Source organism: Gossypium raimondii, chromosome 3, assembly GCF_025698545.1.
Source record: "Gossypium raimondii isolate GPD5lz chromosome 3, ASM2569854v1, whole genome shotgun sequence".
NCBI lineage: Eukaryota > Viridiplantae > Streptophyta > Magnoliopsida > Malvales > Malvaceae > Gossypium > Gossypium raimondii.
The window spans coordinates 40,366,337-40,379,788 of record NC_068567.1 but is presented as its reverse complement, the minus strand read 5'-3'; the positions used below and the strand labels follow the sequence as shown (position 1 = coordinate 40,379,788).

Sequence of the window (13,452 nt, the reverse complement as noted above, 5' to 3'; positions counted from 1 at the left end):
TTTTAAGAGAAATTCACTTAATCATTTTAATCGGAATAATTAAGAATGTTAAGTATTTGGACTACCTAATGCCGTAATGAAGTAGATGACAAATTATGTCAAATTAAAATATAAAAATTAAATTTTAAATATAAACATAATAGAAAGTTCAAAACTATAATTTTACCATTATTTTATAATAATTAAGAAATAAAATAAAAAGAATTGTGTCATTAGTTACTCCAAATGATTAGGACCGTTAAAAATTTCGATAATTGATGTCATTTAAGAAAATATACTTACTTTTAAAAAAATACACTTCTTCTAACTTATTATGCTAAACTAAAAATTTTGATAAAATAATATTTTTAAGAAAATTTAGTCAGAATAATTAAAGATATTAAGTATTTAAATTAATTAATGCTATTGTAAAAATAAAGAATCAAGTTAAATTAAAATATAAATATTAAATCTCAATTATGAACAAAATAAAAGAATCAAAATTAAAATTTTACCAAAAAAAAGTTAGTTTTGAGGTTTGTCATGAGAAAGGACTTAACCTTTTATATAAATTAAAGTATAAATATTAAATTATAAATTGAGAATAATATAATGACTAAAACTGAAAATTTACCAACATTATAATTTCAGAAAAAGAAAAAGAAAAGAAAGAAAGAGTGACCGTGTCCATGGATAAGCCTTTCGACCTTCTATTAATCTATAGTTATTATATAGATATAATTGGAAAATATTTTTATCTTTTTAAATATAGAAATTTAATATCTATGTGAAAATTAATAAATTAATTAACAAATTAAAAAAATTAATTGTTGAAGCTTATGTAAAGTAGAAAGATTAAATTAAAGTTTATCAAGAAAAATCAGGCAGCATAAAATATAAAATATAAAATATAAAGATGAGACTATAACACATTAAAGTAGGCGAGTTCCTAATTAAACATATAAATTATAAATTATTTACCGAGATCAATATAGATGTGCGCCACATGCCGGTGAGCATGGTATAAAATCTTACACCTGCATGTACAGCTAGCACACTGTCTGTAAGATTCCTCTGCATCATCATTCAAAGAACAATCTTACAAAAAAAAAAAATTAATTACAGTTCTCAATGATGTCCATCAATGGTGATGTTTACCAAGAAAAAAACAACCCATTGACCAGCACCTACTGGATTTTGCAAATCTTTTGACTTTTTTGTTCTCACTGCTCATTCATGGAAACAGCAACCCTTAATTAATTCCCATTACCCTCATACAAATACAGCCTGCCATTTTTATTTGTTACCCGTTGAACCTTTTCTCCGAGTAGTTTAAACTGGGGAAAAAAATGGCAAAGAGCTTCATCTTCCTGATCATGGCTTTTCTCTTGCTATTTACTGCACAATGCAGACATCTGTCTACCAGTATTAAGCAACAGGTTGATATCCCAAAGATACTATTTTCTTCACCGGTAAGTTTCTGTCAAGGGAAATAACATTGGGTTTTTTTTCTTTTCTTTTTTTTTTTGACAAGGTTTTTTTATGTTAACAAAAATGGCATTGGCAGGAATGGAGTTCCATTGATGAGGAGTGCAAAGGTTTGGATGAGGATGCATGTCTGGTTAAGAGGTCCTTGGCTGCTCATACGGATTATATTTACACCCAACAAAACATTGTACCTTGATCCTTTTTGTGTGTTGTTTTTCTTTGAATAATGAACAAACTCCTTACTTGCTCCTTCCAAGTTATTATTAGGACCCCAATTGAGTGGTCAACTTGTCGTTCATATTCTAATTACATGCCTTGTTTCACATTGTGAGATCCACAACTTAACTATAGGTTTAACTGCTGTTATTACCCCTCCTCCCATTCAGTTTTTCAGCAAAGTTATTAATTATTTCAACTTGTTTACTAGATTATTTTGACCTACCAATATCATTCTCAACCACCAGAATCAATCATTTGAGTTGATGCTTTTAAGTGCCTTCATATTTCCATTGAAGCTGTTTTACTTTGACACATATTCTCACATGACTCTGCATTTTAAGGAACATATGAGATTTTCCTCTAGATATACATACATGTGAAAGTACCTGTGCTTGTCTGTTGTGTGAAAGAGAAAAGCATAACATTTTTGAAGTAAAAATGAATCGAATTCTATAAATATAGTAATGATCATCCCACTAAATACCATATGCTATTAAAAATTATAGTTCGGATACCTTATTCTGATATGCTGCTTAATCTTTTAATTTAATCATAACGACCCATTGATCCCTTAAAAAAGATATTCTGATTCTTTTAAGCCCCAAAGATACATATTGTTCGATACTTTTCTGAAGTATAAACTTCAGAGTATCATAAAAAGCTAAGTTTTTGAAGATTATATAGGAATCAAGTTATTCATAGTCTCAACATGTACCTAAGAAATGTCAATTTGTTAACTGCTACAGATTTTTCAGTCAACAGACAGCTCAGGAACTAAAACTATATCATTAAAGAATAGCTGCCTAAGCAAAAATTTCATCACTTGTTTGTCTCTGTAATGAAGACCCTGCAGGTTGTATCCACTTATGCAGAAACTGGTTTCGGCCGCCAACGAGTATTGTATTCATAACATAGGTGCAAGCATGGATTGCAGAATCATACACGTCGTAGGCAGGAGAAAGCAAGAGATACGGAAGGAGTTGTATGAAGCAGCACCTGAAGCATAGGCTGCACTTGATGTCGCTTCTTTTGGTGAAAACAATGTAATCAGGGTCGAACCTAAGTTAGGCAAGGAAAATTGATGCCCTCACTAAAAGCTGAAAATAGTACTTTGAGTTATGTTAGTGGATAACCTTTTCATATGTTTTTGCCTGGTATGTTAGTTATTTAAATGATGAGCCACTAGTAGCTCATCTCCACCACAACTTGTCCTTTTGCCCCCTGTTATTGTTGAGCAACACTGGGGATTGGACCGGCTATGGGGCCGCCCACCACTCAAAATGCAACTTGTGTTTCGTAAGAATCGTATACCGCTTAAGAAAAATGGGAAAAAATATGTATTGTCACTTCTCTTTATGGTAGTGAAATCGGTAAATTTTTTCTCTTAGTGCTGTTTACTATTATTTTTTAACTCCATATTTGGGGGTGAAATTGTGTAACCAGAGTTGGTGGGGTTCATAAAAATGATTAATAGATAAAAGTCATGATTAAGTGTTTGATTTGCTGCTGATGGACCGCCGCAGGTATCATTTTTCACATATTTAGTTTTGGAAAATAGCAAACCATTAAGAAGTGCTGCGAACAGTTGCTTCAAACTATTAACGTTTCTTGACCAATAACTTGAGTTAGGATAAAATGATCGAAAGATGTTATTGCATGGTTTGATTCTAATCTCTCATACGGCTCAAACTAAGTCAAAAGCTTGATTAACAACCGTACCAAACTGAGGAACATATAATAGTTTGTATATGGCAAACATAACTCTCATCTCAATGAAGAAAGTCTACAGAGTTGGCAATAGATTGATTTGTGGACTCAGCTCGCAGGTGAGCAGTGTTGCAGGGAACCTCTTCCAGCTCTTTCAAATAAGGGCTGCCAATCTTCAAGTCTGTCAGCATTTGGCGAAGATCAGAGGCTTCTTCCTTGAGTTTTGCATTCTCTTGAAGAACCAAGTCATGGCACTCTGATACATGATTCAACTTATCGATCAGACTATGGTTCTCGTTGCGAAGCCTGATTACTTGGGACCAGAGTTCATCAAGGTGCTTCTGTTTCCGCATCCTTGACCTACGAGCAGATTCTCTATTAGATATCATTCTTCGCTGTTTCCTTTCGTCGATGATGTTGACCTGGTGTTCCTCAGCCTCATCTGAAGTTGAATAATTGCTGATACTTGAGGATTGTGCAGTGAATTCATGAGCAGGCGGTAGGATGTTGAAATTGGGTAGGCTGTTTAAGAATCTATTGAAATGAAAAGCTGGTATAGTATTTTGCATCATGCCAAGGTTGGCTGGATTCAGGATTGGGTTTTCAGGTGCTAGGTAGTGAAGTCCTGCGAGCTCACCAGGAGCCATGGTTTATGCTCTGATGTCGATGCCTGAAGAAGCTAAAGGGTTGTAATAATGTGTTGCTGTTAGTGTTGAACCTTTGAAGGTAGGGGAAAACGGAACGAACCACGACATTTTATAGGAGGAAAAAGGTTTGAGGTGGGCCAGTTTCAGCAACAAGTGTAACAGTATAAGGGCTTACCACAGCAGACTTTAAACATTTATCATTAATGTATACGCCACAGTAGTAGTAGATGCACCATTTTCTGTGTGCGTATGCATGTATGCATGTATGAAATTAGGCATGTGAACATGCCATACAGATAATCATCTGGCATCTGATATAATGCTTAGAAGAGAAAAGAAAAGAAAAGAACTTTCTGATGGGAGTAATAATTTGAATGAGGAATGTTTTAAAGAAGGAAAAAGAAGACAATTGGTTTAATCTCAAGAGAATTTTTTCATACTTCAAAGCTCTAGCAGACACTAAGGCCTTGTGCCTGATGACGCAACAATGTCCTGTTTAAAAGGTAAACCATTAAATTAAGCATAGTTTCTATGACATTTTATTATAAAGGAGATGACTCATTAAGCACTTCAATTTAAGATTTGAGGTTTTCTCACAGTTTTACCATCGGGTAACTAAATACTTTGTTGTTGAAAGTTGTCTAAAGTACAAGCCAAAGTGACGAACAGTCCAAAGTGCAAGCTAAAGTGACGGACAGTTCAAATGCAAGCCAAAAAGGTGGACTGTTAGTTGGCAAATTATCTGGTGGACACTTATTGATGGACTATCTGGTGGACTGTCCGAATGCAAACAAGACTCATAGATACACAAGACGTGAGCTATCTTGCTAATTAGCGTGCTCTAAGCTACTGAAGAGAGGACTATCTGGAAGCTTTTGATACAAGCTAACAAATTGCCAACTTGTTAGGAAAAGTTGTCAGATTATTTTATTTATCTTTATTTTGATAAGTTAATATAAACGGTGCTGAAAAGACAGAAATCGGCCAACGAGTGAATTCATGTATTTAGACTTGCCAACTTGCAATTGGTAAAATTTTCTTATTTAAAGTTGTACCTTGTAAGCAAAAAGATGTAGACCAACAATGATATAGCAAGTCAGATTTGATTGTTAAATTTATTCCTCGTTTTCTTTTTTTCCTCCGTAAAAAAACCCAACAATTGGTATATAGAGTCAGTAATCTTTGAGGGCCTTTGTTTTTTAAAAGAAAAAACATATGTTTCCTTATAGTTTTTTTGTAAAAACGTCTTTAGCCAGCTTTACACCTCTTCCACCACCAATTTTGTTTCCTAAAAGAAAAAACATATGTTTCCTTGTTGTTTTTTGTAAAAATGTCTTCAGTCAGCTTTACACCTCCTCCACCACTAATTTTTAACGGTGAAAATTACCATATTTGGGTAGCCAAAATGAATACATACCTACAAGCTTATGACTTATGGGAGGTTGTGAATGTGGATGTAGAACCATCACCGTTGAGAGCTAATCCAACAATAGCACAAATCAGGCAGTATAGTGATGAGTGTGCTAAGAAATTCAAGCCGATATCATGTCTTTAAAATGGTGTTTTTTTTATGTAATTTTCACCATAATTATGACCTTTGAGACTCCAAAACAAGCTTGGGATAAGCTAAAGAAAGGGTTTCAAGGTACAGACAAGACAATGCAACAACAAATAATCAACTTGAGAAGGGATTTTGAGAACTTGAAGATGAAAGAGTCCGAAACAGTCAAACAATATTCTGTCAAAATTATGACTGATGTAAACAACATAAGATTGCTTAGAGATCAATTTCCTGATAGAAGAGTAGTCAAGAAGGTGATCACTACACTTCTTGAGAGGTATGAGTAAAAAATATCCTCTCTTGAAGACTCAAGAGACCTGTCTGCGATCTCTCTATCAAAGTTGATAAATGCATTGTATGCTCTAAAATAGAGGAGAGCTATAAGGCAGAAGGAGCATGTTGAAGGAGTTTTTCAAGGAAAAAGAAAAGAAAAGGCTCAAGCTCATCAAATAACAGAGGAAATAAAAATTTGTCAGACAAGATAGAGAAGAGTTAGAGAGATGGTAGCAAGGAGAAAAATCTACATGCTCTCACTGCAGAAAGACCAATCATTTGGAGAGGTATTGCTAGTTCAAACCAAACATTTAGTGCAAAAGTTGTAAAAAATTTGGCCATATAGAAAAGGTATGCAAGGATAAGGGGAAACAATAGCAACATTAGCAAAACTATATTCAAGCTCAGGCTATTGATGAAAGATAAGCTCAAGAGGAGCATCTGTTTATTGCCTTTTGTTCTACATCAAGAAGTAGAGTTGTAAAGGGTTGGTTGATAGATAGTAGATGCACCAACCATATGACCTAAGATGAAAGCATCTTCAAAAATATTGACAAAAGTTGCATTTCAAAAGTCAGAATTGGAAATGGCCAGTTTATTGAGACAAAAGGCAAATGTGATGTGTTGATCAGTACACCATCAGGTACAAAAAGTAATTTCAGATGTTCTTTTAGTGACTGAAATAGATCATAATCTTCTTAGCATAGGTCAATTTCTTGAGAAAAATTATAGTGTTGTGTTTAAAGATAATTTGTAACACCTCAACCCCCAACTATCGAAATGAGGCATTGCATAGAAAACATGCTTAAACTTGAATTATTATTTTTATTAAGGTTTCAGCATATACTCTGAACTAGGGCGCTAACCCAAAATTTTGAATAATAAAACAATCACATCGATGATACGCCATGTAATATGAAACATTATTGAAAATGAAGTTTTGGCGAAAGCCTTATAAATTTTAACATATTTACTCAAAAAACAAAACTGGTTTTTCATATATAAAAGTTTCTATTTCATCACTAGCACTCAAACATCATTCAAAACAGTTAGGCATATATGTCTAAAGATGGTCTCATAAACTTTTACTTGTTTAAACTTAGCATATATCTTTGGAATACGTGACAGTTCTCACAAAACAGAGATATAGTGAAAGATGTAAATTATTACAAAAGTTAGTTACAAAACAGAGCTACACGTCACCCACCCAAAATGAAAGAATATGCATGTTACAAAACAAATATATGCGAGGCTCACAACAGAGGTCACTATCTTCTGGCTACGTCCCTTCCACGAGCTCTCAACGTAATGGTAATACCAGGAAAAGGAAAATAAAATAGGTAAGTTGGAAATAACTTAATGAGCTCCAGAACTAAACATGCTCAACCTTCTAATCAAAATTCAACAACCAGGATAACTCAACATATATATTTTAAAAAAAATAATAAGTTAGTAGGTTTCTTGAAGAAACATTTGGGTATAGACACTCTTACATACAACAATGGCGGATACCTATCCTTGATCAACTCTAATTTGTCGAATACAATTCATAATTACTTTCCCAAAGAACAGTTTCATTAACATCAACAGAACAAATATTTTACCTGAATGGAACACAAAAGCTACCATCTCATACTCTATCATCCCAGACATACTAGTTGATTGGTATCTATATGCCTACTGAGTATAACTCCCCTTTGGCGAATAGAATACGCTAAACACTACAACTAACATGCACGTTCATCCAAAATACATTAAGTAAGATTAAGACTTAACATTCCTCATGCAATGCAACTACATAATCACCATTTCTGTTTGGCAGTCTCTTCTTACTTCGAATGTACATAACATGCATTATATACAACAAATCCATTGTTCACATTTTCTTACTCTTTCCCATGCCCTTCTTTGTGCTAACCTTGAATCTCATATTTACACATCATAAAAGATGCCTTAGTCCACGTTATTTCATACATATGTGTATTTTCCCACAAGATCAGGGCTCTTTTCCATGGTTAACAACTAACATGCCTGTAACAACCTGTTTCTCAATGGTGTCGAAAACAGTGGTTTCGGGGCCATAAATTTGATTTTTTATTTTTACTAGCCGGATGTATTTTGGGAGAAAACTTGAAGCTTCGGTTTGAATTCCTTCTTGCATGTATGTGATTTTAGTTTTCGTTTTTAGCACTTTTATGTTTTTGAGCTCGTATAAGCTTAACCTAGCTAATCCGGGGGTCAAATTGTAAAACTGTTAAATGTTATAAACTATGCCATGGGTGAATTTGATATGTTTTTGAAGTTTTTGGTAGATTGTTAAGCTTGGTTATTAAATAGACATATTTTGTTAATTAATTTTTACGATTTTAAGGTTTAGGGACTATATATGAAAATGGTAAAATTCAAGGAAAATATTATAAATTGATGATAAATATGAGATTTTGTATGATTAGATAAAAATTAGCTAGCATGATTTCTGGTTAAAAATGGTGAAATTGCAAGTTTTGAGTTTAGGGACTAAATTGCATAAAAGGTAAAATTTGAAGGCAATTTCATAAATTTTCATTATTAAGGGTTATAAGTTAAATTAATTATTTTAAATGCTGGAATGGGGTTAATTGAATAAAAATATTTATCTAGATCAAGAAACAACTCGAACGGACACAAATCGCGGAAAAGTCAAAGTAGCAGAATAGTGGTCTGATCGTGTTAGAAGTTATTATGAGTTCAAGTAAGTTTGTATATTGAATCATTCATTAATTTTAAAATTTTTAATTGCTATTGAATAATTAAGGTAAGTCAATTGATTATTATGTATCGCATGGTTAATTGATTTTAATAATTAAAGTGAGTTAGTGATGAATTTAAGAACATGTAAATTTCATGAAATTGTTATATGAGATATTATATCGGAAATGGAATTAAATTTAAGTATGGAAAATGTGAATTTCATGGAAAAATATTTGAATGCTAATGTGAAAATGAAGTTCATAGATAAGGATATGGAAAGAGACCCATTAGAACCTTGTGAACACTTAGGATACAAATGACATGTCATTAGGGATTATAGGTTTCGGGTGCTGGTCCTGGATGTCCTACCGATGGCTGAGGTCCTGCAATTGTTACAGATTCTCCATAGCTCGTGTCAGCAGTATTGTGTAGCTAACATCTCGACCCACAGCTCGTGTGAGCATTATTGAAAAGGTTATGGTTATAAGGAAAGGTGTTCCCGAGTATCCGATGTTATTCTATACAGTTCAATGAGTAAGTAAAGGTCAATGGAAAGGCATGTAGAAAAACTTAATGTTACTAATGTTCATATGAAATGGAAAGATGGGTATGCACATATGAAATGTAAAGGATGAGAATTTATCATGTAATGGATTAAATATGCATGGATTTCATTTCTTAATTTATGGTATGTTTCATAGATGCTATGTTACTCATTATCTACTAACTACATCGATTCAAATGAGAAGAATGTGTAATGGATATATATATATGTGTGATGGATGATATATAAAGCCTAAATGCTTATTACATATATGCAATGATTTACTTGAAAATTACATGTAATGTTATACTTACTAACCTTATGAGGTGGTGTTTATAGGAAAGGAAGTTTGGCATATGACATGATAAAAGTATGTTGGTTGTTTAATTTAATATGTTCTGTAAGTTTAAGTTTCCTTTAAACGAGCTTACTAAGCACTAGTTACTTATATAGTTGTTTTCCTTGTTTTGTAGATCATCGAAAGGTTCGATCGGTTTGAATCTTCGTCGGAGCATAATCATATTATCCATTGACTATTTTGGCAGCTTTTGAATAAGTTGGGCTAATGGTTATAAATGGCATGTATAGGGTTGTATCTTAGTTTGTTATGTGTCGAGCCTATGCCTAACATACTTGCATATATATATATATGTTTTGAAATAAATGGTATATGCTTGTGTTAATAGGTGACTTTTGTCTCTTATGTGTGTCTTGTGAAGGAATGTGACAAAGTGGTATAACTTGAGAATGAAGTAATTAAATGGTAAGTGTGTGATGTGTGTTTGGCATGTATAAGGCTCATATGTAAAAGGTAGCTAGCCTTAGTTCTAGAGCTTCCCTGGATGTTGCAGAGAGAATTTAGAGAGAAAATAAAGTTTTCTAAAGAAAGCACAAAGCTTAGTCAATAAGCCAATACTAGTTTTATATAGATATGCACGGGAGGAAAACTTAGTGGGCAAGTTCATTCTCCCCACTACCTCTCCTTCAACAACCGTGACTAATAACTTTTTCTCTTTTTTAAATGCTTGTCCTCTCAATATTAGATATCTTGTCTCACTCTAACTAACCCTCTCCAAGCCAACTATCTAATTCAACCAAAATATTAAGGCTAACGATACTAAGAAATAAGCACTAACGTCTATCAACTAGGGTGGCAAACACTCTGTAGAGGAGCTTCGTCAACCACCTGGCTCACCTTAACACAGACTTCGCCTGTAAGCGTACTCATAGGTCTCAAGAATTTAGTCATATCTAGTACCATCTTTACTTAGAACCTATTCTATAAACCTTACTTCTAATAACAGTACTCGAATACTGTGGCTTCGCTGGGTGAGATGTTACAACAAACATTTGGACCAAAAATACTGCAACAAAAGATATAAAATAACAGCAGTGTCCGCAAGTATACAGCTTAGGTTGTAATATAATTTTTTTTACAATAGAAAACTGGAGTATTCCGAGGATCATACCCAAGGGAGGCTAAATTAAACTAAAGGATAATTTTCACGCTAATAAGTTTACACAGTAATCACATAAAATTATAGTATGAAGGATCAAAATAATATTAAGCAAACAAATATCATTAAAATAAGAAATTGAAACAAATAATCGAATTTCACTCAAGTAAGAAAATAGAAGATTATCTCACTTAAGTGTTCATAATTAATTTCATATTTAGGGTTTATCTCACTTAAGTTTTCATAATTAATTTTATATTTAGGGTTCTAATGAATTAGTTAATAACTAATCTAATTATTACCTTTTGGCCTCTTAACTAAATTAATTAATCGGTAGAAACTATTTATCTTTTGACCTTACAGTTTAAACCGGGCTAAATCAAGAGCGGCTCGGTAGACTATTCTTTTGACCACATCTACCTAAATAACTTCCTAGGGTTGTCAATCCTAGGGTTTAATCACACCTAATTTAGTCCAACTAATTTTAAAGCAAACCCTAACTCTTCCATTAATTAATTCCACATCTATTCGTTAATCCCCCTAAAGGTTTAGTTCCTCATGAATCTAGATGCAAATGTCCTTAAACTAAATTCAAACATTCAAACAAATATCAAAATAAAAGAAAATGGAAAAAGAATTTTGATCCTTTGGATGTCGATCGAGCACGAAAACTAAAAAACCCTTTAATAATCATCGATTGAAAACTGAAACACTAGAAATACCAAAGATTCTTAATAAAACAAACCCTAAAACTAACAACTAAAAACTATAAATTAACTAAAGGAATAAGCTCTCTAGTCAAGCATTAAACATTTATATTTATAGTTTTAGTGTTTGATGACCATATTAGGTCAAATACAAGTGATTAAATGAATTAAGACGAGTTGTGCAGACGAAAACACCTTCAGCTATAAATTGGGCCTTGTCGAATTGGTGTCGCAACATTGAACATCAACTGCGACACCCTTGGCCTCGAATTTGAGTGTCGCAACATTGAATGTTGGTGTCACAATATTGACACGTTAATGCTCTAGTTCTGCTTTGAAGTTGATGGTCGCAACACCACCAATGGATGTCGCGACATTGGAGTCGTTACTTTGATTCATTGGCCTAAGATGATGTCATGCACACTCAATAAACCTATTGGTCCTTCCCTAGGCCCGGACGGGTCTTCGAAACACCTAAAAACACATAAAACCATTTATTTTGTTGAAATTGAACATAGAATGTTAAAACGGAAAACTAATAGAAATATAATCAAATTACTCGAAAACAGTCTCATTAAATGTCGGAAAGAACCTAATTTGCCACAACGAATTGAGGCAGATCAATGTACATCAATATCAAGATAAATTTTCTATAAATTAGATCTTTAATGCTTATTAGAATTAGAGTTCTATACCATGTTACTTAGTATCTCTATAAATATAGACTTTGGAGAAGTATTGTAAACATCTTAATAAAATATAGTAGTTCTTTTTTGTAACCTCCCCAACCCGTCTTAGAAGTTATGTTTGGATTTTGAAGATCATGTTAGCCACTAAAATGACCCAGTAAAAATAATTAGGCTTTCGAAAAACTTTATTTTCTTAAAGTAGTTTCTTATTTTATGGAAAAACGAAGTGGGCTTACTTGAATTTATAAAATCATTAATTTATGCTGAATTTAATTAAGATCCAACTAAACAAAAGCTCTTATTAATTTTGGAAACATATATGACTATTAATTTGTCATTTAGAGTTTCGAAAACCAGTTTTGCAGCGGAAAATCTAGAGTCTATAATTCATTAATAGAAATCGTCATTCCTAATTTTTAAAGATCAATTATGAGTTCATTATTCAGTTATTTAATTTATCTGGTTCTGGTCACAATGCATGCAAAAATCAAAATATCCCTATAACAATACCCATGCCACAATTCGTAAAATTAATTATTATAAACTCGAATAAATTAAAATTAGAAAATTTAACACTTATTTAGAAAAAATCGAGATAAGATCTCTGAATCCTGAGTCTGAGCCCTATCCTTCTAGATTACCTGAAAAATGTTAAACTAATGGGATGAGCTATGAAGCCCAGTGTTAGATCAATAAAAAATAAATAGTGTACCAAAGACTATAAAATCATTTATGAACAGATAATTATCAGATACAATAATATCACCAATCACCGTATTAACAGAGTATATCGTATCCCAAAATTTTTGCACATGTACATGAATTTCAATGTAGTTTTCCTACCCATCCATCCGCTATACACCATATTAGAAGGAGTCTTATCTCATTGTTGTTAAACCACCGGTAACGAAAAATAATTGCATTTATACTTTCAGTCAGATTTTGTGGTTAAACCACTAGAACAGTGTTACAGACAAACCGCCAGAATAATATGTGAACAAATCGTCAGCACAATATACGAACAAGTCGCAAGAATAATTTGTGAACAGATCGCCAGAATAATATGCGAAAAAATCGCTAGAACAATATTTGAACAAATCACCAAGACTCCAAAATTGTGGATTTACCGTCAAAATTCCAGTAATTAAGGATATACTGCCAGAACTCCACAGATCTCCTCTGTCTCCGATCAACCCAAACCCCAATGCAATACATAATTCCATTATATCATAATAGCAGAATTAGATACGGTACAATACAGAAGCATGTCATAATCATGCTATCAATAATTAGAACAATGGCATGCTTTATAGTCATGCAAACAAGAGATGCAAAAAATATCAACATGCTTGTCATGCATTCAACGAAGCAGAACAGTGGGCATGCACTTAAGCAATTGACAAATATAATTAAGGGCAAATCATCAAACACACAATAGGCTAAAACAACAA

General features: G+C 32.9%; 2 protein-coding genes across 2 annotated transcripts; one reads left to right on the top strand and one right to left on the bottom strand.

The window, feature by feature from the left end:
- Window positions 1-1,078: 1,078 nt before the first annotated feature.
- LOC105794275 (phytosulfokines) lies at window positions 1,079-1,790 on the top strand. Its single transcript, XM_012623377.2, has 2 exons — window positions 1,079-1,451; window positions 1,547-1,790. Exons 1-2 carry the CDS (start codon window positions 1,329-1,331, stop codon window positions 1,661-1,663), a joined length of 240 nt encoding a protein of 79 aa, XP_012478831.1. The 5' UTR covers window positions 1,079-1,328; the 3' UTR covers window positions 1,664-1,790.
- Window positions 1,791-3,311: 1,521 nt separating this feature from the next.
- LOC105794274 (basic leucine zipper 43) lies at window positions 3,312-4,130 on the bottom strand. Its single transcript, XM_012623375.2, has one exon. It carries the CDS (start codon window positions 4,038-4,040, stop codon window positions 3,456-3,458), a length of 585 nt encoding a protein of 194 aa, XP_012478829.1. The 5' UTR covers window positions 4,041-4,130; the 3' UTR covers window positions 3,312-3,455.
- Between the last annotated feature and the right edge of the window lie 9,322 nt (window positions 4,131-13,452).